General features: G+C 46.9%; 1 protein-coding gene across 7 annotated transcripts in view; it reads left to right on the top strand.

The window, feature by feature from the left end:
• Window positions 1–27,676, top strand: part of NAV1 (neuron navigator 1) — a 1,017,084-nt gene that overhangs the window by 513,102 nt on the left and 476,306 nt on the right. For 5 of the 7 annotated variants that reach the window (XM_086923143.1, XM_086923142.1, XM_086923140.1 and 2 more), the window contains exon 4: window positions 13,952–14,656. The exons of the other annotated variants lie outside the window; for them this stretch is intronic. In XM_086923143.1, the coding sequence (XP_086779269.1) occupies window positions 13,952–14,656 (705 nt within the window). The remainder of the gene's footprint in view (window positions 1–13,951; window positions 14,657–27,676) is intronic. 7 annotated transcript variants of the gene reach the window in all.

Here is a 27,676-nt window from a genome sequence, read left to right as displayed (position 1 = left end):
GAGGATTTAAGCAGGGGGGGAAGAGAGTTCCAGAATTTGGGAGCCAAATATGCGAATCTCCGGCCTCCGATTCTGCAGAGTTTGATAGAGGGAACAACCAAATGTACAGAGGGGAAAGTATGGGCACACATGTGCAGGACCATTACGGCCCCACCCTCTGCAACTGTGCCTCCTTATCTGAGTCGGTCCCGTGTTCTTGCCTGCATCTTCTTAAAAGTTTGCAGCTTTTTATCTGGGGTTTACACTACAAATTACCCATGCTTCCAAAAACTGCCACATGCATATGATGTGTAGCTGCACGAGGCATAGCCAGGTAGTAACCCGGGAGACTTCTATCCTGCATATGCCAGGGGTGAACTCAAAACTGTTACTAGGCCAATTTTCGGGTGAACAACTTGATGAGGGCTCTTTGGAGCTCTAAAAAGTGCACGTGTCCCTTTATGTGTCCAAGTACCCATTTATTTAAACTGACTGTGACTATACAATCAGACATTTCAATTGAATTTGTAGGAAAGTGGGAAATCCAAGAGTGCACGTAATATTAAAACCACGTTTTAGTGAACTATCAGTCACTTTCAGAACTTCCAATTCGTCAAGCTGTTTGGTATTTGACAGATTGTGTTGGTGCATGCAAATGCATAATTATGTAGTACGCTTTTCAGTGCCTTCCTCTCAGGCAAACCCATTTCTCAGGCGAGATGCAGTAACATCACAACGTCTTTGTATGCCAAAGAACAAGCGATGCTGACCCCTGCAAACCGTGCCTAAGTAGCAATGGCAGACAACTTTTTTAACGTGGTGCATGATGGGGCCCAACTAATATAAGGATTACATTTAAACAATCAACCATTTTATGTTAATTGAATCTACCGCCACTCAAAATAAAAATTCACAATAACATAATAATTGAGAAGAACCTGTTATTTGTCATGATCTCACCAGATCCCCCTCCAGGATTCTTTGCCAAGAAGTTGGGATCCCTAGCTGCCCTCGGCCTTTGTCCAACGAGGTTCTAAAAACAGAGTACAAAAAAATGGGCAAAATCTATATTAAACTTATTAAATCTAAACGAATGACTTGGTCTCTCTTATGGGAAAATATGCTACAGCAATAATATAATTTATCCCACACTCTCTCAGTAGAGCCTCATCCAGTCTCACGAACAATATTCTTAACTTATTATATTTAAAAATGAATCAAAATATTGTATTGGTGAATGGTAAACTTAGCACACAAACAGCTAAAACTGCCTTTTGAAGGAAACACGTGCAACTTCCTTTGGTAACAATTTACACTTAAAATCAATAATGCAATTAAATCCAGCTCAATATGGAACGTAGGTATATTTCATTTTCCAACAATGGAGTAAGACAGCATTATTTCTGTTAGACTGTGAATGGTTATTGAATGCAAGTCAAACTTGTAGTCAGTAGGAGCATGCAAACCAGTTAAGTTGCCCTTCTTCTGGTGGGTCGTAATATTTCCTATATGGCAACGTTGCTGTTACCCAGCTAAGATTGTTAGTTTGAGACTGTTCTGCCTTACATTCTCCCAGTGTTTACCCCGGGCCCTCCTTTCCCATATTGGTCATCTTTTTAAGATTTCGAACTCACCATTGTCATTCTCCCACCAAACGAAAGAATGTAAAGAGGCCAGGTGTAGTAGATATCTCACTTAATCATGCTATGACTTGGCACAGAGTGTCTTGTTTTAAGGGTGGTTACATAACCAAATTTGCATTTTTTGTGAAAGGTTGCTTTGCCTCAAAAGGCAACAGGGAGCAAAATGGGGATGAATGAGTAAACCACCCAAATCTGATTGAGTGAAATTGTTTCATGGATGGCGCGTCTTGAACAACGATCGTGAGGGAGGTGCAGAGCGAATCTTGGATTTGGTCTAGCAAAGTCTCAAGAGCACCTACTGTAGTTTTGGAGATGGACGATTCTTCAATAGAAATGGGGTCCAGTGCTCAGATGTTACCTGATGAAAATATTGTGTGAAGAAGGGTGAAGAAAAGTACAACCCCTCTCCTGTGTCTCCCTGGTCTTTCCTCAGGATATTAATGCAATCCCTCGGATATTATGTATGGCCATAATAGTGTGAGACAATCCGAACCCTATTGTGGTTTCAGGATGCTGGGATCAAAATCCGGAATGAAACATAATCTTAGTTGTGAACACTAATCGGATTACTGCATTGGCCTGAAAGAACCCCTGTTACGACTAAAATTCTCTTTTTATAAGATGCTATTAATGCCTTTACTGCCATAACAAATCTACCAGCCTACTACTATTGCATGTTTTTGATGACAGTACAGGTAGGAAAGTGGAATCTTCCAATTTATCTTGATATAAAGAATCTACACTCCTTTACAAGAGTATTCCTTGGCAACCGACTCAGCCGTTCAGCAGTGAAGCCAAATTGCATTCAATTTGCTAAGTGATAATTGAGAAGGTGTTTTTCTGACGGATATCCATTTTAATATGCTCCTTCATGCTGAATCTTACATTCTCAATAACATTTGTATGTATATTAAATATAGAAAATTGTGTATTTATCTTTCTCTGGCTAAATGTAAAGAAGGGGTCCTGATGGAAGCTTAGAAAGTGGGCTCTGTTTGCCCCAATAACGCGTGTAAACAAAAACCTTAACTGGTTGTAGTGAGCCCTTCATATCGATGTATCCCAATGCTACTGCACCTGATACACCCATGTGGTATGTCTAAGACAAGGTGACTGTGAAACCCTCAACTTATTTCATTTTAGTACATATGAGCATGGCTTCAATGGAGACTATGTATTCCTCATAGCACTTCCACTTCCTTTTAATCAGAAACATATTTATGGAAAAGTTCTTCTAATACAATTCCTCAATTCTCTTCTAATTAGCTTGCTTTTACTTACAGAGGTTGCCATGTTAATGTTTCTCTCTGCGGGGTTCATACTAACCATAGTGTCACTTAATGAGTGTTATTTTGTCCCTCGCCCAAAACAGTGATAACACACTGCTCTCGAAGGGCTGTATACATTTGTGCAACTTTAAAACTCCAACTTTGAAAGCATTGCAAACCTAATGAACTGCTCAAATATTACACAGTTTAAAAAATATGTAAAGCAATTGGCCTGTAAAACCTTTTTCTGGGGAAACTTTATCACAAGAGAATCATGAAAACGTTGCCACTTTGTGCAATGGCTGAGATAATCCGACCCAGCCAGACTGAAGAACTTCAACCTCATCCCAAATTACCCAACTATTGTGCAGTTGATATTAGTTCACAGCTAATTTGTGTAGCTAAAATGAATAATTTTTGGTTCGAAGTATTTACTCCTGGATTTAGATTGCTTTATTGTCTAAGTACTTGTCTCAAACATATGCAATTTCATAGAAGAAGGAGTTGATTCCATAAGAGTGGGGCTTGGTAAGAGAAAGACTTGCCTCCAGTTCGTGTCTTTTTTATTCTGGGGATCTTGAGTAGAGATTTGGAGCTGGAATGCAGAGCCCGATGGGGGTGTAGTGGTGAAGCATCTCCGCCAGTTAGGAAGGCCCATTTACCCATATTGCTTTGCGAGTTAGGCAACAGATCTTGAACTTCACACGCTGTCGTATGGGCAACCAATGCAGTTGGTGAAGGAGAGGGAGAGAGGCTGATCTGTGAGGGGCGTTTAGGACTAAGCAAGTGGCAGTATTTTGTATCATCTGGAGGCGGTTTAGTGAGGACTCGTTGGCTGCAATCAGTAGGGCATTGCAGTAGCCTAGCTTACTCAATACTAAGGTCTGAGTCAAGGTCTTCCTGATGGAGTCGGGAAGGTAGGGCAAAGCTTTTCTCAGTAGACCCAATATGTGGAAGCATGAGCCTGCAGTGTGTGTTACGTGCTTTTTCATGGTGAGGGTCTGTTCGAGGTGCACTCCCAGGTTCTTAGCTGTAGTAGCGGGTCGGAGCGTTTCCCAGTTCCGGAGGCCACCACTGAGGTGTCCATAGAAGTGGAGCGTGTCCGAAGAGCAAAACCTCTGTTTTCTTGGCATTTAGCTGGAGGTAGTTGTTTTCCATTCATTGGGATAATGCCAGCATGCCGTAAGAAAAGGTGGATTGGGCTGTCTGAGAAGTTTTGCTAAAGGAGACAGTGAGTTGGGTGTCGTCCGCATATGATATTGGGACGAACCCATAGTCTGCTAAAAGAGCTGCCAAGGGGGCTATGTAGATGTTGAACATAGTTGGGCTTAAGCATGATCCCTGGGGTACCCCCTTTGTTAGTTTGATTTGGACCAAAATGGTTCAAGATTAATGTATTGGGAGCAGTTGGAAAGGAAGGTGGTCATCCATTCCAGGGCCACTCCTCCTATCCCTGCCTCCCTCATTCTCATGAACGAAGTCTGGTGGCCGTCCGTATCGAATACGGCGAAGAGGTCTAATAACACAAGGAAGGTGGGTTGACTCTGATTTAGGGCAAGCCTGATGTTGTCGGTAATGGCCACTAGGGCCGATTCTGTGCTATATTTGGGCCGAAAGCCTGATTGGGCCGGGTCCAAGTAGCCATCTGCTTCGATATGGTCGGATAGGTGTCTGTTGACGTGTTTTTCCTGAACTTTGTTCAAATAAAGTAGGAGGGAGATGGGGCACAGATTTGATAGATTCTCTGTGGGCATTTTGGTATTCTTCCGGATAGGGAATACCTGGACCGCTTTCCACGAGGGCGGTAAGTGTCCTTCCTCAAGAGATTGGTTTAATATGGAACAAATGGGGTTGGATAGTATTTTTGCAAGGGATGCAGAGATCTTGGCCGGTAGGCTGTCAAGCGGGATCCGGATTTTATTTTGCACATTGTTTTTTCGGTTTCCTCTTTTGTTAAGGGGGGGAAATTCAGCATTGTTTTTTTATTTGATGTAGGGCTAAGGGGGGAGCTGTAGAGATGTCTACAGAAGGGGGTCTGGTTGATGCAATTTTGTTGTATATGGTATCAATTTTCTGTATGAAGTGGTCACTGATATTATCACATAGCAATTGGGAGAGGTCTTCTTCTGAGTCGCAAGCTTTGGGGTTAGTGATAGTTTTCAGGATTTGATACATGACTTTAGGGGTGTTTTCAGCTTGGCTGAGTTGTAGGGCTATGTGGGATGTACGGGCATGTTTGATGTTTTTATGATAGAGGGTGAGGGCGGCCTTATACTTTTCTTTGTTGGCTATAAGGTTGGTGTGGCGCCATTTTCTTTCAAGGTTTTTGCACCCGGTTTTTTCCTTGTTGAGTTCTAAGGAGAACTAAGCTGCCTGAGTAGGTCTAGGTTTGGTGGAGCCTACTTTTAGCTGGGCGATCAGGTCGATGGCTGCCAAAGTAGACTTGTTGAAAAAGGCTAGGCTTTCTTCAGTGTTGCTGCATGGTAGGTATTTTATAGTTGTGGAGGCGGATGCAAAAGTGCATGGGTTGACTTAATGCCATTGTCTATAGAGAGATTGTTTTCACAGGGTAGGTTGTTGTGGTTCTCTGTGTCCCTGTAGTTGAAAATCAATAATTGCATGGTCTGACCAGTTCACTGATTTCGGAGCTTCGCATGTGAGGAGAGGGGAATTGGAGAAGATGATATCTAACGTGTGGCCTGAGGCGGATGCAAAAGTGCATGGGTTGACTTAATGCCATTGTCTATAGAGAGATTGTTTTCACAGGGTAGGTTGTTGTGGTTCTCTGTGTCCCTGTAGTTGAAAATCAATAATTGCATGGTCTGACCAGTTCACTGATTTCGGAGCTTCGCATGTGAGGAGAGGGGAATTGGAGAAGATGATATCTAACGTGTGGCCTGCTATGTGGGTTGGGCCGTTGTTGTTTTTTTTTAGGTTCAGTGTGGCGTGGTCTGCTAGGAAGGAAGAGGTTTCTGCTTTGTCGAGGCTCTAACTGTGGATGTTAATGTCTCCTAATAGCAAGAAATTGCTAGAGGAGATCACGTTTGGGGCTGGAGAGAGAATTCGGCTAGAGGTCCTGGGGGGTGATAGACCAGTGCCCCTTTCCAGTTGTGTTGGGGTGAGAGATCCTATCTAAATATCATCATTTTGAACTGTTCATTGGACCGTTGTTCTAGTATAGAGATTTGTACCCTGTCATTATAGATGCTGTCGATTCCTCCTCCAACTTTGGTCTGCCTATCTAGTCTCAGGGTCCTGTATCCTTCTGGTGGGGCAATGGTAATTGCTGGGGGTACTGGCTGGTTTTAGCCAAGTCTCAGTAATAAAGCCGACATCGGGGGAGTTGGAATAAAGTAGGTCACATAACTCGATTGCATGCTTTGGGTGGGATCTCACGTTTCCCAGAAAGCATTTCCGGTTTAACCCGGGGGAGGGCGGGTTGTTGTTAGGGGTCAAGGTTGGGACTCCATTTCCCCCCCTTAGAGCCTGAGTAGGGCATGGGGTTAGGGGAGTATGGTCCGGGCTGAGCTACAGCTAAGTTTGTGCTTTGATATCTGCAGTATGGGCATGAAAAGAATCCTTCTGGTTTTGTAGGTGGTGTGTGGTATCATTGTGGCCATGATGTGATCTGTGGGGAGCAGTGATGCTTATCTCCAATTAATAAAAGCTCTGTCTTGGAGTAGACATATTTGTAATATTTGTGATGTTCACCAAGGACTGGGCATGATTGGGCAGGGTCCCTGGCGGTGGTCTGGCGCAGACAGGCGCAGACAGGCGCAGACGGGCTTCGCCTGTGAACCAAATATTGTTGGGAGGCCGTAGGGGCCTCGTTGGAAACCTGGAAGGCAAGGAGGAACATGTTCTAGTTATTGGATAAAACAGGATTTTCTAAATCCAGACAACCTTAAAAATAAAAAGTTTGGTCTGTCTCCGCGATGTCATCCACCCTTGGGCAGAATTTACTTTGTCATCCTGGGGCAGTGGGCATACCAAATAGCGCAGGTTCGCTCTTTTGGGGTGAGATTTAGCTGTACGAGCTTGGCTCATAAAATACAAATGTTTCCTAAATCTCACTCTAAATTAAAAATACACAAATGCAATTCCATAAGACATACTTTTTTAGCTCTTTTTAGGGCATCACTGTCACTTCTGCCATGTGTTGTGGTATCATGTGCTGTTTTGTTATTCTTCTCAATTGGGTTCAACCACAGCAGCAGCAACAGGTGAGCTATAATGCGCATCAGACAAATACAAAGGAATACTTCATGGCACAAACATTGAACTCCTCTTGCTTTAATACTGCCAGGCCAGCTCATGTTAACATGCAGTAGGTGCCTTATGCTACCGGTAATGAAATGGTACACATTACACTAGTATGTAGGTAAAGTTATTTCAGAGTGTTTAATTACACAAAGATGGACGTAGAGTGGGAGCCATTTTTCTTCGACAAAGGGATATTGAGGCAGAAATTGATTTCTGAAGTATTTAAAAAGATCAGGTTAAACTTTGGCAGGGGGCCCCGTTCATTCAACGAACAGCAGCAAGAATGTGTAAGCACAGATTATAGCTGATAGGAAACAGGTTGAACTTCTCTTCATATTCTTGAATGAGTTACAGAGAGAAATTGAAAGGTATGGAGCTCCGAGTCTATATGAAATCAGCAATCACATTAAATGTTACCACACTCATGTACCCATAGTTGTAAGCGTTGCTTGGAATAATTGTTAATCAAGCTCTTATCTCAATATTTTGAATAAAAGTATGATCCACGAAATGTGTAGGCAGACAGATAGACAAATGCAATTCCCCTTTTGGAAGAAGAATTTATGCAGATCCACAATTTGTCTTTCTGCTGAGCCACCATATTATAACGTTTTTTCATACTAAGTTGGAGGTCACATATGTAAACGGAATCAGCGCTGCTACCTATTGACCAAAAGTGCTGCTTCCCATCTCAATCCAGAGACACAAGAATCTTGGAAAAACCCATGAATTCCCAACTGACTGATTGACACTAAGGGTCTGATTACGAGCTTGGCGGTGCAGCGCCAGTTCCGCCCTGCAAAACTTGTGGTTGGGCTGCCACATGTTGTGCCCCCTTGCATGCACCCCAGGGTGCAGAGGCACAAGGGCACCCTGTTCGGCCCCTTTTGTTTCTTCTCCCCCAGGATTTTCATGGAGGAGGAACCACCATGAAAACATTGGCGGAGGCGAAACTCCTAATATGCTTGGTGGAACAGCAGTGGTCCTGCTAAGCATATTGATGCCTCCTGACCGCTGCAACACCACCGGAGAATGGTCCTATTTCTACACAAGAAAGTCTTTTGTCCTGCAGATGGTCTTGTAGATTGACAACGTAAAAAGACCAAAACGTCGACAAACAAACCCATTTTTCATTGTATAATAGCTATCTACCCAATACATAGGAGACTTTCTGTATAAATAGATTCTAGAAATGGGTCATTGACATGAATGATAATTAGACATTTGGTAGAAAGATTGATTTTCTTTTTCACTCATGTCTCTGTGAATATTGTCTGATACCCTTACAGGTGTATTATTTGGATTATAAACCACATTGAAAGAATACACAGGTTTCTGCTCCTTTATCTTCCCCTTTTTTATTCTTTCTATTTTGATTTAATTTGCCTTGTGATTGTATAAAATAGATTTTTAGAATTGATGTATTGATGTTTTCGATGTCACTGTTTGGACATTTAGAAATTATATTGTAAAATAAAACAATTCTTGACATTTAAAAAAAAACAATCTCTTGTTGGTATCCATAATATACAATATTCCTTGTTACCCAAGCCCACAAGTGTATATTGGGTTGTCCAACCAAGATAAATAACTTTCTAAAAGAGGCATTTTCAGAATTGTGACTTAATATCTGACTTTACCACTAAAGAGACACTTAAATTACAATTCCTCACCAAGTATGTGTTTCCTACCTGCTCCCAATCAAGAGTTATCACTTATTAAATATAATAAGGTAACCCGGTGTTATCCTATTGGAAAGGTATGCCTTGCTGTAGTGAAAAAGCAAGAGTTGTTCACTATCAGGACATGTAAAAGTTAAACATACATGTCCAAATTAAAAAATACAATGTGCTCTGCCCTATGGTCTTTTCAGAGCCTTCCCTGGGGGTGACTCATATGTATTAAAAGGGAAGGTTTAGGCCTAGGAAAAGATTTATTTTGTACTCTCTGGTTGGTAACTGTTCATAAGAGAGAAAGGTATAACCTACTTGTTTGCATAGAACATGAGTTAGAAAAAGGTCTCTATCTGTGCTTCCAGTCTGATGAAGATGGGGGAATTTCTCCCTTAGAAATGAGTGCCCTCACATACTTTTGCGAGTATCATGCTTCATCATTGGGCGTTGCTCCTCGTGGGGGTTGCGCTGCTTTCCTCCACAGGCCCCGCGAGAGCACTCTTTGTCGGAGATCTTATAGGAGACTATGCAGTTGTGCATGTGGGTGTGTGGGCCTAAAAAGGGGGGTAGTGCGAGTGTATTAAAATTGCCCCACCAGTACCCTGAAGTAAGTTTTATTCGTAGGTAGGTGGGGTCAAAGTAAAAAGATAATTTGGGAAAGATGAGGCACCTCTATAAACAAATATAGTAGAGCTCGAGGTGTTACTCTTCTCTCAATACCCATGTGTATTCGTGAATGTGAAGCCTGGTCGGCATGTTTCGTGCTAAATGGAGGACCCTAGTGGATCCTGGTGCCCTTCGTCAGGACCATATGGAATAATTCCACTCTAACTTATTTCATCAAGAACCCATTGCATGCTGCTTCACAGTTGCAACAGCAAATGTCATCATTGAATACCCCAGTCACAGATACATGCCATTTGTTTGCTCCTTATCTGATTTATACGTTCAGCGCCTTGGGTGACTCGCACTGCCATACCGTTCTTGGGTCAGGGATTCTGTACTATGTCACTGTTTCTGTTTTCAGAAGATCCACAATCGACCTCAAGTGAGCGGTTGGGCGGCACACCCTGCTGTGATCTTTGGCTTCAGGATGCTTCCCTAGATCTCTGTCTCCTAGAAGATCTATTATAGGAAGAGCATAAAACGACTATGCAGGCACTTTATTGGGGAGCTCCTGATAATCTGCGATCCCCAGGAATGGCTACAATTTTTTTTTCATTTGCAAAGTGGAGAAATGGTTCCTCGAAACATATGTAGGAAGGTGGAGTAATAAGATTGTTTTCAATTGAATCTTCAATACTTAACGCCTGGCGCCCCGAATATTGACACGAATCTTGAAAGGGACTACATAAGTTACTACGCCACTATGATCAGGGACAAAGCATGATTCTTCTACTCCCTAAACTATAAAGAGCTTACGACTAAAACTCTGCCATTCATAAGTCTATATATTGCACTAGTTGCTATAACAACCACAATCTCCAAATTGAACAGCAATTGAGGCACAAATTTCTATCTACAAGTTAACTGCTTCCTGTGGGTGCCATGGCAACATACTTAAAAGGTGCACTACTGTTGTTATTGTGCAGCCCTCGCAGTGTAAACCTCAGGCCCAAGGGGAGATGTAGGAGAGACATGTAAGTGTTGTTGCGTGGAGAGTTTATTGTATGGAATCTACATCTAACCAGCATGCTTCCAGTTCTCCAAGAAAGGTTTATATGTACAATCAAAACAGAAGAGTGATGTCAGATTACAAATAACAAAGCAATAAAGATCGTGGATGAAATGTTGGGTTTTCTCACATGAGGTGTACTGGATTGCAAATGACACTAAAATCTGAAGCAGAGTTCATACAAAATAAAGACTGGAAAATATTTTTAAAAAATTAAGAAAACTTGTAGCACAGCTATAATTTAATGCAGCCTTGCTTAATCTGTGCATTTCAGTCGAAGAAACTTCATTGCAAAATGTGAAAAAGGCATTCAAGATAGTCACAAAAAAAAAGATTCTTGCTTCTGTCTCATCCGATGACACCAGGGTTTCCAAATAGCTTGATGCAGTGTGAAGAGCAGGAAGAATGTTGAAGTCCACCGAGAGGAGTTAAGCAGCAACAGCAGAAAATAGTAAGACAGGTCAACAAAAGACAAATCTTTGTTAGGACTCAAAGGGAGCGGTATGTGATCTGAAGACCACATTCAGCAGCAGAAAAATACAGTCCAGAGGAGGTAAACTAGATAGTCAAGTGCTGGCACCACTGATGTCAGCAAAGGAAGTACAATGACTAACTCTGTGTGGTTGGAAGAGAAGAAGTGGAGAGGAGAAATAAAACTTTTCATTTTCGGAGGGCATGATTTTGAGTTTGGCCGATGCGTTTCTCCCTCACAAAAATGATGGCTACCTCGTCCGCCCTGCTACAAGTGCCATAGGCATAACACACTTATAATAAGGCGGACTGAACATCTGTCACGTGTGTGATGGAGTAACCCATTCGCCAAGCGATAAATCAGGAACTGAGTGTGGTTCAAATACCAACCATCACCCGGGGGCTGGGTTGCTGTACACCAAGAGTCGAGAGATGAGATCCCTTTTGAAAGAAATGCAAGAGGACAAACAACAGAAATAATACAATTCTTCACCACAAGGCAAATAAATGCATGCAGCCCGTCTCTGCATTGGTGACAGGACAAATTCAGTGAATGAGTGGTGCGTCTCCAATGAGTATATAGTAGGGGCAAAAACAGAGCTGAGAGTAAGGGGGGCAGCGTGTTACTACAGGCACTGAAAAGAGCTGACTAGATGAACATGCCTGTCCTTGTTTAATGTTGGTACATATGTGTATGTGTTCTTGTCACCCCCACATGCAGCAAATACCTACTAAACACACACCACTCCTTCACTCGCACACCCCATCTTTTCTGAACATGCACTGACATGCCACCTCGCCCCTCTGGTTGACCATGTATATTCTATAATATACACACACACACACCTCATCTCTCCGCATACACATGTATGTAACCAGCTCCTCTTTTTGCTTTGGGTGTCTCGGATATGCATGCACGTCTCATTCTCCTCTCATCCCCCATCTTACAAAAGCACCTTCCGCCACCTACAGTTTCCCGTCTCTATTTTATCTTATTCCTTCTACCACGTTTCTGAAGACAGACCCATCCACGTCCAGTCATTCTCTCTATGCCTGTCAGCCAGTCTCCCTGTCGCTGCATGTACACACATACACCCCTCCTGATGAAGCCTCTTCCCCCCTAGCTCTTGCGACTGAAACGCATGCGTGCACACACCCACCTTGATATGTATGCCCTCCCTGGCTTCACACACCCACCTTGATATGTATGCCTTCCCTGGCTTCACACACCCACCTTGATATGTATGCCCTCCCTAGCTTCACACGACCACCTTGAAATGTATGCCCTCCCTGGCTTCACACACCCACCTTGATATGTATGCCCTCCCTAGCTTCACACGCCCACCTTGATATGTCTGCCCTCCCTGGCTTCAAACACCCACCTTGATATGTATGCCCTCCCTGGCTTCACACGCCCACCTTGATATGTATGCCCTCCCTGGCTTCACACGCCCACCTTGATATGTATGCCCTCCCTGGCTTCACACACCCACCTTGATATGTATGCCCTCCCTGGCTTCACACGCCCACCTTGATATGTATGCCCTCCCTGGCTTCACACACCCACCTTGATATGTATGCGCTCCCTGGCTTCACACACCCACCTTGATATGTATGCCCTCCCTGGCTTCACACACCCACCTTGATATGTATGCCCTCCCTGGCTTCACACGCCCACCTTGATATGTATGCGCTCCCTGACTTCACACGCTCACCTTGATATGTATGCCCTCCCTGGCTTCGCACGCCCACCTTGATATGTATGCCCTCCCTGGCTTCACACACCCACCTTGATATGTATGCCCTCCCTGGCTCCACACGCCCACCTTGATATGTATGCCCTCCCTGACTTCACACACCCACCTTGATATGTACGCCCTCCCTGGCTTCAAACACACACATTGCCACAGTCACCGTTTTCCATTGCTAGGTCTTAACAGGTAAACACTGCACACAAAACACACTAAATACACCCATGCACGCACCGTCTCATTATCCCCAGCCTCGCTACCTTCACTCACTCTCTCTCTTTAAACCTACACCTCCCTCCATAAACCGTCACTCAGTCACTCCCTCTTCCCTCGTTATTCCTATTGCCATACACGCACCATATACACTGACTCCATCTCATTTCTCCCGTCACCCTTATTTTCCATTAAGGAGCGGATTCTCTCTTACCTCACTCCCTCTCTCTTGCACGCCCGCACGCACACCTTCTCTCCCCATGACCCGCCATTCTCTCCACGCACGCACGCCCACCCACACCTCCTTCAATCCATATAGTCTCGCGCTCCCCATCACACGCCTTCTCCACACGCACAGATGATCTCTCGCTCTTTCTTTTTACGCACATTCAGATCGCTCCCTCCATTTACACACCGCGTGCGCCCCTCTCTCTCCCTCCCTCCCTCGCTCGCTCGCTCTCACACACGCGCACGCACACCTCCCCCTCCGCCCAGACTAGAATAGCCTTTTTTCCCTCTCGCTCGAACTGTAGCATCTTGGAGGCAGGCAGAGGGAAGGGGGAGGTCCCTGCAGCCTCGGCGCTTGTCAGGCGGGCAGGATGCTAAGAGCAGGGGCTGGTCCTGCTGCAGCGAGCCCAGCAGCGCCCGGGCTGCAGCCAGCCCACTGTGCACAGCTGCCCTAGCTGCATCCTGCCCCATGCCCGCTGCAGTGGGCGCAGCCAGCCCCCGGTGCACAGCTGCAGACGCTGCAGCCCACCCGTGCACAGCTGCAGTAACTGCGGCCGTACACCGCCCCACCCCCCGCAGAGCTGCAGTAACTACGGCCACTGCACGACCTATCCCTTTGCTTAGACGGCGGCAGGGTTTGTGCTTGTGCTTTTGATTTGCTTCCCATTTTTATTTGATTTTTTTTGTTTCCCCCTCTTCTCTTCTCCATTTCCACCTGCTGTGCTATCTCCTTTATTTTTCTACTCTTGTGCCTCGGACGCTGGGATTTTAAATGGTTGCGGCGCAGGAGGGATGCTTGGGACCAACCTCAAGGGCAGCAGCCACCATGCCGTGGAGGACGGGGCTGCGGATCTGAAGGGGTACCCGAAGCCGGCGGCTGACACCAAGGCCATGATGCAGAAGCGGGGCAAGGCGCCCGGCCTCCAGCGGGCCGGCGAGCTGCGCGTCTTCAAGTCGGGCAGCATGGACACCAAGCTGCCCCCCAGCTCCAACCTGCGCAAGCAGAAGTCCCTGACCAACCTGTCCTTCATGACGGACGCCGAGAAGAAGATGCAGCTTTACGAGCCCAAGTGGTGTGACGACATGTCCAAGGCGGCCCAGGGCTATGGCCGGGGGGCGCCCAAGCTGCGAGACGGCCCCACCATCTCCAAGACTCTCTCCAAATCAGAACACTCCCTCTTCCAGAGCAAGCTGGCCCCTAGCCTGGGCAAGCCCCCGTTGGCACCGTCCTCCTCCAGCATTGGCAAGCCCAGTCGGATCCCCCGAGGACCCTACGCCGAGGTGAAGCCACTCACCAAGGCCCCTGACGCGTGTGTGGCCGATGACGTCAAGTCAGATGATGACATTCTGTCAAGCAAAGCCAAGGCCCAGCAGAACCAGAACCTGGCTTCTGGAAAGGGTCAAGACGACAAGGCCTTCCTGAAGGTGGACCCCGAGCTCGTGGTGACGGTCCTGGGGGACCTGGAGCAGCTCCTCTTCAGCCAGATGCTGGGTGAGTCTTTACAAGACCCTTTCTATATTGGTAAAGTCTGCCACCTTTAACACGAGGGAGGGCAGAAATGGCATTAAGGGCCGTGCATGGATAGGGTGTGAGATGTGACTGGGGCGCCACTGATGGGTGGACCGTACTAACCATAGGTGGGGGTGTTCCAACTTGTAGATGAATGCTTTATTACTGATGCCCCATTTGGGTCATACATATTGTATAGGGTGAATTTCGATTAGTTGTGATTAGAATCCGTTTTCCATTATATCAAAACACAACTGCAAGTATAGAAATGGGCTCAATACATCATCTCTTGCTTCATCCTTCTCTAGTTCAGATGGACAAATCCCGAAGGCCCACCAGGTCTCATGTAACCCCTGTTGTAATGTGTAGAGGATTCTTCGGTTGGCAGCCATTCTATATCTGTGGCATGCCATCATATTACATTTTGATTATTTGTGCTACTGTGTTCTGTTATTTACATTTTAATGCACCACAAACCCATATTAATGCACAGAAAAGATTCATCTGTATTTCTAGTGTTCGATATGTTGACTTTGAATCTAATTGGTTGTCTAATCCTCAATATTTTTGAAATATTTCATCTTCTTACTGAACACATTTAAAAAAAATTGGATGCTAAAACTTACATTAGAATTTTGTCGGGCAATGTATCGTTTTTTGGCTTTTAAAGCTACCATAAACACTGCTTTTGCGATTATTGAAATATGATTTCTTTAGTGGCAGAGAAAGATGGTTTGAGATGAACACGTTAATCCTATTGGCTGTTTAATGCATTACCTAGGGATTTTTCGTGCAGTTTGCTCCTTCAGTCGGTAGTATTGTGGCCCCTTTCATTGGCGCGGCTCGTTGGATGGTACATGAATGTGTAATTCGGAGAGTGACTGCTCTGACTCTTTGCTGCACAGACTGCCGGTGTGGGTTCTGTGGGAGGTGGTTTCAGGGACCTTGCGTCTGCTATTGAGGGGTTAATCGGGTCTCCTCTGCGTTCTGTTGTATATGGTGCTAGCTGCGCTATTCGGATGAATATGTTGCTCGGTTCCCATTTTATTCGAGGGAAGCGGATATCTCTGTGGAGATGGCTGCTTGGTTCCCGTGACCCCTCTTGCTGGAGCTGGGTGAGCCCTGCAGGGTGGGGGTCCGCCCATGCTGCCAGTCTGGCGGCAGCTCTCCTTTTCCTCCTGGAGACTGAGCACCTCTTAGGAGCCCTCCGCCATGGACCGTTCAGAGGAGGCATTAAGCAGTGAATTATTTGATATCAGTCGTTATTGTCAGTCTCATTTGTCTTTTTCGAGATCAATAGGGTCGACCCGGCCAGTGGTAGAACCTGTGTCCTACAGGCTGCACTCAGATCTCAGCAGCAGGTGCACAAACACCCCGACACGCTGCCCACCTTAGGAGGGCAGGCCTGGGAGCTGCTGCCATCTTACTTGCCCACCACCCCCACACTTTGTATATTGGAAGGAACCAGTGCATTGCATGGAGGGGGCGCACGTGCGAGCTCACAGTCCACAGGTGTGCACATCTACAGGCATTCTGCTTCTTGAATGGACAAGAATATGGGTGCAAAAATCTGAATATGGGAAGATTGTGAGCCAGAGTGTGGTGACTGTCGTGCAGAACTCATGGCCAAGGGCGACATGCTTGGAGGAAGATCATTGTGATACATGTGCTATTTGCACATGCATTTTACTGTCCTCCCTCACATTGGAAACCCAGATGAAGGTATTGTGCTTTATTGTTGCCAGGAACATGTTTCATGGTGAGAGGTGGGGGTGCACTAGCACCATTGTACCCCAACTCCGGGATGTGCCACTGATGTACAACTTCAGCATCGGGGTGGAGAGGGCTTGTGAGTTTGGCAAGTTGGAAACATTCACACGTGGCCACTAAATCGCACCATTGGAAGATTGTAGAGAAGTGTGTCAAATCTCTCGTGAACCATTAAAAGACTGCAGAGTAGCACATGGAAACATCTCCACAGTTGGAAGATGAGTTAGGAGTGCAAGGGAGGACAAGTGATCTAGATGAAGCTAAGAAAGCAGAGAATAGGAACTCAGCTATACTATAGGGAGATGAGAGCGCAGCCTTTAGGAACTCAACTCAACTGCAGATAGCTTTGATAGAAGGGAGATCAAAGGAGAAGAGCATGGGAACTCAAGTGAACTATATGGAGATCAGAGAATAGTGCAAGGGAACTTAAATAAAGTAAATACAGCTCAGATAAATCATAGGGAGATCAGAGAGCTCTCCATAGGAACTCAACTCAACTGCAGATAGCTTTGATAGAAGGGAGGTCAAAGGGCAGAGCATGGGAACTCAAGTGAACTATATGGAGATCAGAGAATAGTGCAAGGGAACATAAATAAAGTAAATACAGCTCAGATCAACCATAGGGAGATCAGAGAGCTCTCCATAGGAACTCAACTCAATTGCAGATAGCTTTGATAGAAGGGAGATCAAAGGGCAGAGCATGGGAACTCAAGTGAACTATATGGAGATCAGAGAATAGTGCAGGTAACTTAAATAAAGTAAATACAGCTCAGATTAACCATAGGGAGATCAGAGAGCTCTGCATAGGAACTCAACTCAACTGCAGATAGCTTTGATAGAAGGGAGATCAAGAGGCAGAGCATGGGAACTCAAGTGAACTATAGTGAGGTCAGAGACTAGTGCAAGGGAACTTAAATAAACTAAATGGAGCTCAGACAAACCATAGGGAGATCAGAGAGCTCTCTATAGGAACTCCACTCAACTGCAGATAGCTCTGATAGAAGGGATATCAAAGGGCAGAGCATGGGAACTGAAGTGAACTATAGTGAGGTCAGAGAATAGTGCAAGGGAACTTAAATAAAGTAAATACAGCTCAGATCAACCATAGGGAAATCAGAGAGCTCTCATAGAAGGAAGATCAAAGGGCAGAGCATGGGAACTCAAGTGAACTATAGTGAGGTCAGAGAATAGTGCAAGGGAACTTAAATAAACTAAATGGAGCTCAGACGAACCATAGGGAGATCAGAGAGCTCTCTATAGGAACTCCACTCAACTGCAGATAGCTCTGATAGAAGGGATATCAAAGGGCAGAGCATGGGAACTGAAGTGAACTATAGTGAGGTCAGAGAATAGTGCAAGGGAACTTAAATAAAGTAAATACAGCTCAGATCAACCATAGGGAAATCAGAGAGCTCTCATAGAAGGAAGATCAAAGGGCAGAGCATGGGAACTCAAGTGAACTATAGTGAGGTCAGAGAATAGTGCAAGGGAACTTAAATAAACTAAATGGAGCTCAGACGAACCATAGGGAGATCAGAGAGCTCTCCATAGGAACTCCACTCAACTGAAGATAGCTTTGATAGAAGGGAGGTCAAAGGGCAGAGCATAGGAACTCAAGTGAACTAAGGAGAGCTCAAACGAACTATAGGGAAATCAGAGAATAGTGCAAAGTAACTTACGTGAAATAAGGAAGGCCCAGATACACTTCAAGGAGATTAGAGAATAGGAACTCAAGTGAACTATACTGAGGCTGAATGAACTACTACAAGAAAACAGCACATGCAAACTCAAGTGAATTAAAAGGAGCTCAGAACTCTAGGGAGGTCACACAGCAGAGCATTGGAACTCCGGTGTAATATACAGAGATCAGATGACCTATAGGAATATCAGAGACCAGCGCATGGAACCTCAAATGAACTAAAGGAAGCTCGCCATAACCATAAGGAGAGCAGAGGGCAGGTTATGGCATTTCCAGATGACGTCAGTGGGAACCTGAGGGCAGCAGGTAGTAACGCATCAGAGATGGGGGAGCAGCTACCTGTGTATTTTGAAATATTGCTTTATATCTCCTGTGCTGTGTTGTCCATTTTCATTTTAATTACTCCTGGCATCTGCCCTATTGGATTCGTCTGGCTCCTGCATTAGTGCACTCTCTTGCCTAGCCGCTTTAATGTATGTCCTCTAATGCATCTTGCATGCCTCCCAGCCTCGGTTTAAGGGCTCTGGAAAGTGCTGACCAGAGAGGGGGAGCTTCAGCTCACAAGGCGGGAGCAAGCGAATGGGACAGTGAGAGAAAGAGATGGGGCAGTAAAGGTTTGGGAAGAGTGGATACAGTGCCATGGACAAAGGTGGGAAGAGAGCGGGAAGTGGACACCGCTGAGTCCAGAGAACTGGCGCTTAAGGACAGTGTACAGAACAGGAAATGTGGAGAAGAGATTAGGATGGTGCAGGTCGTATGCGAAGGATGGGATTTTTTTGAGGGCAGAAAAAGGAAAGAGAAAAGGAAGGTAAGTAAGTTAACTGTTACTAAGAACAGGGCTTTAAGTGGGATGAAAAAACGGGGGTCTCTCAAAAGGGCGTGGCCAATGTAATAAAGGGTGTGGCTTAAACCACCAACAATTCTGTGCTGTGCTTAGTGTGTTTCGCCCTACTTGTATTCTGCTGTTTCTATCATTGCATCCAGATATATGATACAATTGACATCATACCTATAACAAGTCAGGACTATTGTAAATGTAAATGTTGTATACTTGTAAAGCGCATAGGTGCCCGCATCGCGGGCGTCCCAGCGCTATATACCGCTGGGGAACCCGTCCTGGCTTTCCCTGTGAGATGGTCCCTTCTGGGCACCCCCAAGGTGAGACCAGCCATCCCCGGCGTTGAAGGGGCCGTTGTGAAGATTAAGCAAGCTATTGCCCAGAGTTGCAGAGTGGAACCCAAGGTTAGAGTAGGCGCCAAGGCGAGAATTATCAGGCCCGCGGACATTTTGCCTCAAGACCCTGCCGCGTTGGGAATCGAACCCTGGTCCCGGGCCAATCTCAGCTTCTGGGTCTGCCGCCTCTAACCATTGAGCCACACTATTGGCTTTATCAATGGATGTTAGTTGCATACGATAACTAGGCAGCAACTATGGCTTGTAAATAATATTGAAAAAGCTTTCACTTAAAGCCCTGGTGACAGACACTACGACAATGTTGCTGCTCCTGAGTTTCAATAAGAGAAGGGAAACCCAGAGAGAAAATGACTCTCTTTAAAGGATTTCTCTTCCCCCTACAACGCTCACCTGGCATGACGTCATGCCGTAACTTCTCCACCAGTGAGAGGTGAGCAGTGTGAGCATGCGCACATCGATGTCCCTGCTTTCACTGCAGTCTGGAAAAAGACAGACCGCCTGTGCCAGGGCACAAAACAGAGCCCGATAGAGACCCGTTTCGAGGCCCCCTTACAAAAACTGCTGGTGCTCTGACCCAGTGAGACCCTTCCCACTTAAAGCCCAGACTAAGAAGCTGGCGTAGACAGCAAAGACAGCAGTGTGAGCAGGAGGCACTTGGAAAGGATGGGTTGACAAGGACAGAAGGGAAAGAAACAGCTGCTTGTGAGGGGTGATCGAGTAGAGAAAGATGGGAGGGCGTAACTGGGGATGAGTAAAAGGGATAAAAGCAGTGTGAACAACAAATGCTGGTCTATCAGAAAGAACGGGCACGCCTGTATGTTAGTGTTCCTTTGTGAGGGTTTGAGTACTAATATACCCTATTAATATCCTCTCCTAGATGTTTTTCAATCTCGCTGAAGGTATCCCCATTAAAGAAATCAGCTCAGTTGTGATTGGAGAAATCTGTAGGTAATTTCAACCCCAGATCTCTGAGCAGTAAGAGCTCTGCTATAAACAGCATTGACCCCACCCACTCAGAGTAGGTGCAGTGGGTGAGGGTCCGATGATGAAGCATGCCATGGCGGTACCTGTGGGTGACGAGCCTTTTATATAATCTGAGATTCCAGGGTTCCCGTCCCCTACCACCATAGTTTTCTGGAATGTAGGCACAAAGGAATAATAATATACTGCAGGGCCCTCTCTTTGTGATAGAGTTAATGCAGACTGGGACGTCGCGGGTATCCCAGACTATTACTTCTCACTACCTCCAGTGAGAAATAGCAATAAATGCTAGGGACAGATAGAAGGTAGTGCAGGAGAACAAGCAGAGACAGTAGCATCTGCATGGGGGGAAGATTGGGGGGGGGGTTAGACGAGCAGTAACAACCAATTAATAAAAGAGGGAAATAATAGGAGGAGACCAGGGGTAGAAGGAAATGCGCTCAGGAGGATGTGAGGGAAAGACACAGGAAATGAGACCAAGAGAACATGAGGGAGAGCATGAAGGGCATACCATAGAGAAGTAGGGAGAAAGAGGTCAGGCAAGGAGAACACCAGGGAGGGGCTGAAGTTCAGTGGAGGGAGTGAGGTAGTGACACTGGGAACGAGGACATCAGGGTCCACATTACATAAAGTGCCCCTGGCATGTGCGCCCACAATCTGCACCCCTGGGGCTCTTTGCAATTACAGAGGGGGGCACAGATGCTGTAATTCACATACCACCCGCACGTATGCAGCATTGGCGCTATCCCAAAGGGGCGTTCTCTCATTTACAAATTAGGAAAACCCTGTGCCTCGTTGACTGTATTACACAGATTAGCACAGAGGCAAAGAGTCAGGATGCGGCCTGAGTGTATGCCACCGAGAGGTAGTCAGGGCCGGACTGAGAATTAAAACCGGCCCTGGCAAAGTGCTCAACCGGTCACCTGGGGGTGCGACCGAGCTCTTTGGCGGGCCGGTTTCCGGCCGATTTTGTTACAGGGTCGCTTTTGCAGCTTTGCTGCAAAAACGGCCCTGTAACAAAAACGGCCCCCTGGGCCCAAAACCGGCCCCCACCCTTGCGGCGCACCCGGGGATTGCCGGTGCCTGCAACGGCCAGTCCGGGCCTGGAGGTAGTGCACACGCCCCCGTCGATCGCACTCTCTGAATGGGCTGCAGTGGACCCCAGGATCCCTCCCAGACCTTTAGCTGCAGATGTGAGCACTCACTCACTGCACCCGCCTGCAGGGCAGGCGCGGTTCGTCCATTGGGGCGTGGGGGCGTAGCCCCCCCTGCCCAACGCCGCCCGCAGCTCCCTCATGACAATCATGTCAATGAATCAACATGACGTCAGACCGCCGGGCGGGCGTCATGTTGATTCATTGACATGATTGTACAGACGGCAACACAAGTACGCATGCGTGGGGACGGAGGGTGAATTTTTACCCGTGCCCACGCATGCGCACTTGTGTTTTGGCGGCGTTGCGCATGCCCATCAGGAGCCCTAATGGGCGTGCTGCGGGCGAGAGGGTACCTGTGCCCATGGCGCCAGGATTGGCCAGGGGCGCTGTGAGCCTGTGAAGTGTGCGGGACCGGCAGCAAGCTAAGAGTGTGTTTTTCGGTGTTCCAGTAAACTAGCTTGCACAAATGACTTGCGATAGTTCAGTGTGTTAAAGCATCTGCTGCAGAAATGTGTAAATACATGAATGATGGATGGATGCAGGGTGGGTGCATTAATGATTGTTCGGTGGATGGGTGCATGGATGGATGGATGCATGCATGATGGGTGGATGGATGCATGAATGATGGATGCAGGATGGATGGGTGGGTGGATGGGTGGATGCATGAATGAATGATGTATGGATGCAGGATGGATGGTGGATGGATGGGTGGATGCATGCATGATGGGTGGATGCATGATGGATGGATGGGTGGATGGATGGATGGATGCATGAATGATGTATGGATGGATGCATGGATGCATGAATGATGGGTGGATGCATGATGGATGGATGGATGGGGGGATGGATGGATGGGTGGGTGCATGAATGAATGATGTATGGATGCAGGATGGGTGGGTGGATGGATGGGTGGATGCATGAATGATGTATGGATGGATGCATGCATGATGGGTGGATGCATGATGGATGGAAGGGTGGATGGATGGGTGCATGAATGAATGATGTATGGATGCAGTATGCTTGGGTGGATGGATGGATGGGTGGATGCATGAATGATGTATGGATGGATGCATGCATGATGGGTGGATGCATGATGGATGGATGGGTGGATGCATGAATGAATGATGTATGGATGCAGGGTGGGTGGGTGGATAGATGGGTGGATGCATGAATGATGTATGGATGTATGGATGGATGCATGGATGTATGCATGATGGGTGGATGCATGATGGGTGGATGGGTGGGTGCATGAATGATGGATGGATGGGTGGGTGAATGGATGGATGCATGAATGATGTATGGATGGATGTTTGCATGATGGGTGGATGCATGATGGATGGATGGGTGGATGGATGGATGGGTGGGTGCATGAATGAATGATGTATGGATGCAGGATGGGTGGTTGGATGGATGGGTGGATGCATGAATGATGTATGGATGGATCCATGCATGATGGATTAATGCATGATGGATGGATGGGTGGGTGGATGGATGGATGGGTGGGTGCATGAATGATGTATGGATGCAGGATGGTTGGGTGGATGGATGGGTGGATGCATGCATGATGTATGGATGCATGATGGGCGGATGCATGATGGATGGATGGGTGGATGCATGAATGAATGATGTATGCAGGGTGGGTGGGTGGATGGATGGGTGGATGCATGAATCATGTATGGATGGATGCAAGGTGGTTCGGGCTCGCTCGCTGCGCTCGATCGCTGCGGTGCAATATGCAAATTAGTTTACGCCTCGCCACTTTCAAATGTCACCAGCCGCCCCTGCTGCAGGGGGGACTCCGTCCTCCTTGAAAGTGCAAGGCCGAGGCGGATCCTTTCTGCATCGAACAAGACAGACTGGCTGCTTGAAAGAGTCTGTCCGTCTTTCACACACGGGGCAGCGCAGGACCGAGCCTGGCCCGGGGCCGGTGCTTTACCATTAATAGGGCGCAATGTTCCTGTTTGCACCAAGTGAACATGGTTAAAGGTGTCCTGCAGTGCAAGCATGGACAGCGCACCCGTAGTGAAACACAGCGCCAGAGGACGTCATGGTGGGCCGTGCTGGCTCAGCGTATACCCAAACCCCTTCTTCTATGCTCCTGCGGTGTGTCAACTGAATACATTTAATATGATTTTCTATGAGTTGGAGCTTGAGTTTGAGGCAGCGCAGCTAGGAAACAGCGAGCAAGATTGTCCTCTTTCTGGGCTCTGCATTTGAAAATAAGGTGCCGACTTGGAGAAATATGGAGTTAAACCACTTCCCGCCATGGAGGAGCTTGAAAACAGGCGCTAGACTCCCACCGAGCCAGTGTAACACACCTTACAGGGGCCCAGGAACTGCTGCGGGACATATGAGAGGGTGGGTCGGACCCGAGTTCACCTCGCCCCCTGCTGAGCCCCCCCCACCCCTCCACTGACTATTCACCCCAGTCCTTAGTTGGAAGGCCACGTGAAAGATCAGGCACCGTGTCTGACTCTGATGAGAACCAGGCCTGTCTGTCTGAATATAGAAATAACCGGACAGTCAGGCGAACATTTACCCTCCGGACAAGCCAGAGACTGAGCTGGGAGGCAGAGATCCAGGGAGATCACGTGATTTCGATAGGTGGCTGGTGAGACGGGCAGACCATGCAGAAGGGAGGGGGGGGGGGTGCACCCTTGGCTGATTGATCATCGGTGACACATTTATAGCGCACTGAAGGCGGATTGGCATCCGGCCCATGGAAGACGTGTCAATGCCACGACAGGAACACTCATGATGCTGGAATCTGCTGATGGGGTTGTGGGGATGCGGGGTACGCTGGTGGACAGGGAGAGAGAGGGTGCTGTGTGATTGGAGCCCGGACCCCCTAGGATGCTCCCAGTCCTGCCCCCATGAAAGCTCCACAATCAATACTTGATACCGAACTGTGGGTACAAACGGCCTTGTTTATTTTAACATCAACACACCATAAGCATGACACATTAAAATGACTTATTAACACATTGCATAAATCAATACTTACACTTTTAATATTGGCAATCATAAATAATCAGTCTAACCACCTGACTTTAATATTTATCAGACCTTCTATTGCTCCAGCACCAAGGTGCCCTCTGGCTCGCATCCCCCAATAGAGGACCACACAAGGTGCAACCCACCTGCGTCCTTGAGAGGTGAGCCCCAGCCCTCTGGTCCTTGTCTGCCTTTTTCAGGGCCCACCCCTCTACCGCCAGGCTGCCAAGGAGGCTCGTAGAGAATAACCAGGGGCCGCTGACCCATACCCCAGCTTGTGACCGGGCGCCCTTGCCTCCCCAGCCGGTGTCCCCTTCCTCTCTGCAGAGAGCTTACTGTCTCTCCCCCTCAGTGCTAGCCTAGATAGTATGTTTTTTTTCTAGGGCCTCCTCAAAGGTCTATTCCTCTCCGTATGGGGTGCCACAAGGATCAATTTTAAGTCCTCTTCTCCACAACATCTATGTACAACCTTTGGCAGTGATTGCAGAAGAAGCGGGGCTGTCGCTCTTTTCTTATGCCGTTGATACTCAGATCATTTTTTCCTTATTGACGGACAGGATATCTGGTCATTCTACCCTGCAATTGGGCTTGCGTACAGGGCCGGACTGACTGTAGCGGGCACCGGGCAATCCCCGGTGCGCCACATGGGTGGGGGGCGGTTTTGGGCCCCTGAGGGCCGATTTTGTCAGCAAAATCGGCCCTGTAACAAAATCGGCTGAAAACCGGCACTGGTAAAGAGCTCGGCGGCACCACCAACCCCCCGGGTGGAGGGAGGGGGGGTGGCTGAGCACTTTGCCAGGGCCGGTTTTGGTTCCCAGTCCGGCCCTGCTTGCGTAATATTGCATCTTGGATGCAATCTAACTTGTTCAAGCTCAATGGGGAAAAAACTGAAGTTCTCATTCTTGGGAAAAATACAGATCTTTGGGGCCCACAACATTGGCCCGTTGAAATGGGGCCTCTACCTTTGCCCTCTACTCAGGTCCGCAATCTGGGTTTTATCCTTGACAATAAATTGTCAATGAAACAACATGCAGTAAAAACTGCAGCCACCTGCAATGGTTAAAGAAAAGCATTTGGATGTTCCCTGCTGCTACCCAAATGACCGTTGTCCAGGCACTTGTACCATCTCGCCTGGATTACGGAAACTTCCTCTTTTTGGGTTCTAACAGGGATGTGCTGTGTAAGCTCCAGGTGGTGCAGAATTCTGCAGCAAGATTGTTTTGTAGAATTCCAAGAATGTCTTCTGCCTCTAATGCCTTGAGAGATTTGCATTGGCTCAGGGTGCAAAGTCGAACAAAATTCAAAGCCCTGAGCTATATGTTTAAAATCAAGAATGGCACTGCACCTAAATACCTGCAAAACTTGGTACGCCCCTACCAACCTTCTCGTTCGCTACGTTCTTCTACTGAAGAAAAATTTGAGCTTTCTAGGATCAAACTTGTGAGAATGGGTGGTCGCTCCTTCTCCTACCTTGGTCCAAGTTTGTGGAACTCTCTTCCCTCTTTGATGTGCAAAGAAACATTGTATTCTATTTTGTTTAAACAACTAAAAACCTGGCTGTTTAAGCAATTACTTTTAATCAATGCTTTTTACCTTTTCAGAGTCTCCTTCTAGGTTTGCGCTGGGAAACCCTTTTTGGGTAGCTGTGTGCATTATAAAAATAAATGAACATAACATATGTAGGAGGACTCCCGTTAACCAAGTGAGCCAATCTTCTGTGGCCTCTTAACCGCTTACCCTACCCAAATACCTAATCTCAGGGACGGGTGGGTGGGAGATTCTTCATAGTCGACAAACTGGGGCCAACGCAGGAAAGAAAGAGGACGGAGTCTGAAGCCCCCCAGCATAAATAGGCCTCCAGCTCCTCCCCCTCCCTGCGCCGCTGGCCCCAGATGGAACTGCATCACAAGACGACCGGGAAGGACTTCCTCTTTTTGCCGGTCGCCAATCGGGCTGCCCCTGCAACCCCAGGTAGGCGTGACTGGAATCACAGGGGGTCGGGCCCTAATGGCGCACTCCTTGATTCTTGTGCTTTCAAGAGTATGTGTGGCTGATTGGCTTAAGCCTAGTTGTACGATGTACATTTGCACAGCGTGAGAACCAAGTGCTGTGGTCAAAGTGTCACTCGTATAACGTGCAGCTGACATCAGTCTGGTGTTATTGATCTCTGTCCGGAGTGGTTACAGGTGGAATTGCAAGTTTGGTTGTAGAAGCGTGTGCTTGCAGAATGAGTGGCCTAGATTGTAGGTAGAGTTGGTTGATGTGGGTGAGTCCTGGCACGTGATCCGGTCGTGTCTCAGAGAATGTGACGCTGCTGTCGTATGCCTGTTCAGTTTTAAAGAGGCTGTGCACGGTAGCTATACCGCACTTCATGCTGCCTTATTTTATCTGAAAAGTTCTTGACTGCATTATGAGTTCTTTTCAGTATAAGCTAGTGTCCTGTGGTGTATCGTAGTTTATTAGTTTCAACTTTCATGTATTTTTTTTTTTTACCACTGTCTAAGTATCACTTAAGGGACAACAATGGGAAGAGACATGTTTTTACAGCTTGTTTTTCTGTTCATAGTTTCCTTATCTGGGTGGGGAGGGAGTTGCACAATTTCCTCACCTGCACAAAGAAAGAACTCCTGTGTTTCTTTGAAAAAAAATGCTATGTATGAAATATAGGTTTCCATCTTCTTGCTAAGAATGCATGTGTGCATAGAGGCTGTGTGTCTGTGTAGCATGGTCACCAAATTGTGTGAATTACAGGTGTGAATGTGTATCAACAGGAAGTGCTGCAGGCTCTGTGTGTGTGTGTGTTTGAGATTGCCTTCAGATTATCTTCTGGTACGTGTGGTGGCAGAAAGAGGAGCGTCGGCCCAGAGTGTGTGTGTGGGGGGGTAGGCTCTGCGGGTTAAGGCAGTGCAAAGCTTGCGTGTGTACTCACGCCGCATGGGCTCCAGTCTGTGTGCTGTGTGTGTCTGCAGCACTTGGGACTGTGTTTCAATAAATAAAGTGCTAATTATGTAAATGGACATTGTAAGTGTTATGTCAGGCGCCCACATTACATGTAGTGGTTTGCATTTACATGTTGTAAGATTCCACGTGCCCGCCATTCAGGCAGCAGATACCGTGCACTGTGGTGTGTGCCGCACTGTCCATTGCAGAGTAGTGATTTAGAAAAGAGTGACAGTAGTACAAGGGGGATATTTCCCGGTTATTCCT

Source organism: Lissotriton vulgaris, chromosome 5 (assembly GCF_964263255.1).
Source record: "Lissotriton vulgaris chromosome 5, aLisVul1.2, whole genome shotgun sequence".
Classification (NCBI taxonomy): domain Eukaryota; kingdom Metazoa; phylum Chordata; class Amphibia; order Caudata; family Salamandridae; genus Lissotriton; species Lissotriton vulgaris.
The sequence above is the reverse complement of the archived record's forward strand: the minus strand, read 5'-3'. Positions and strand labels throughout refer to the sequence as shown.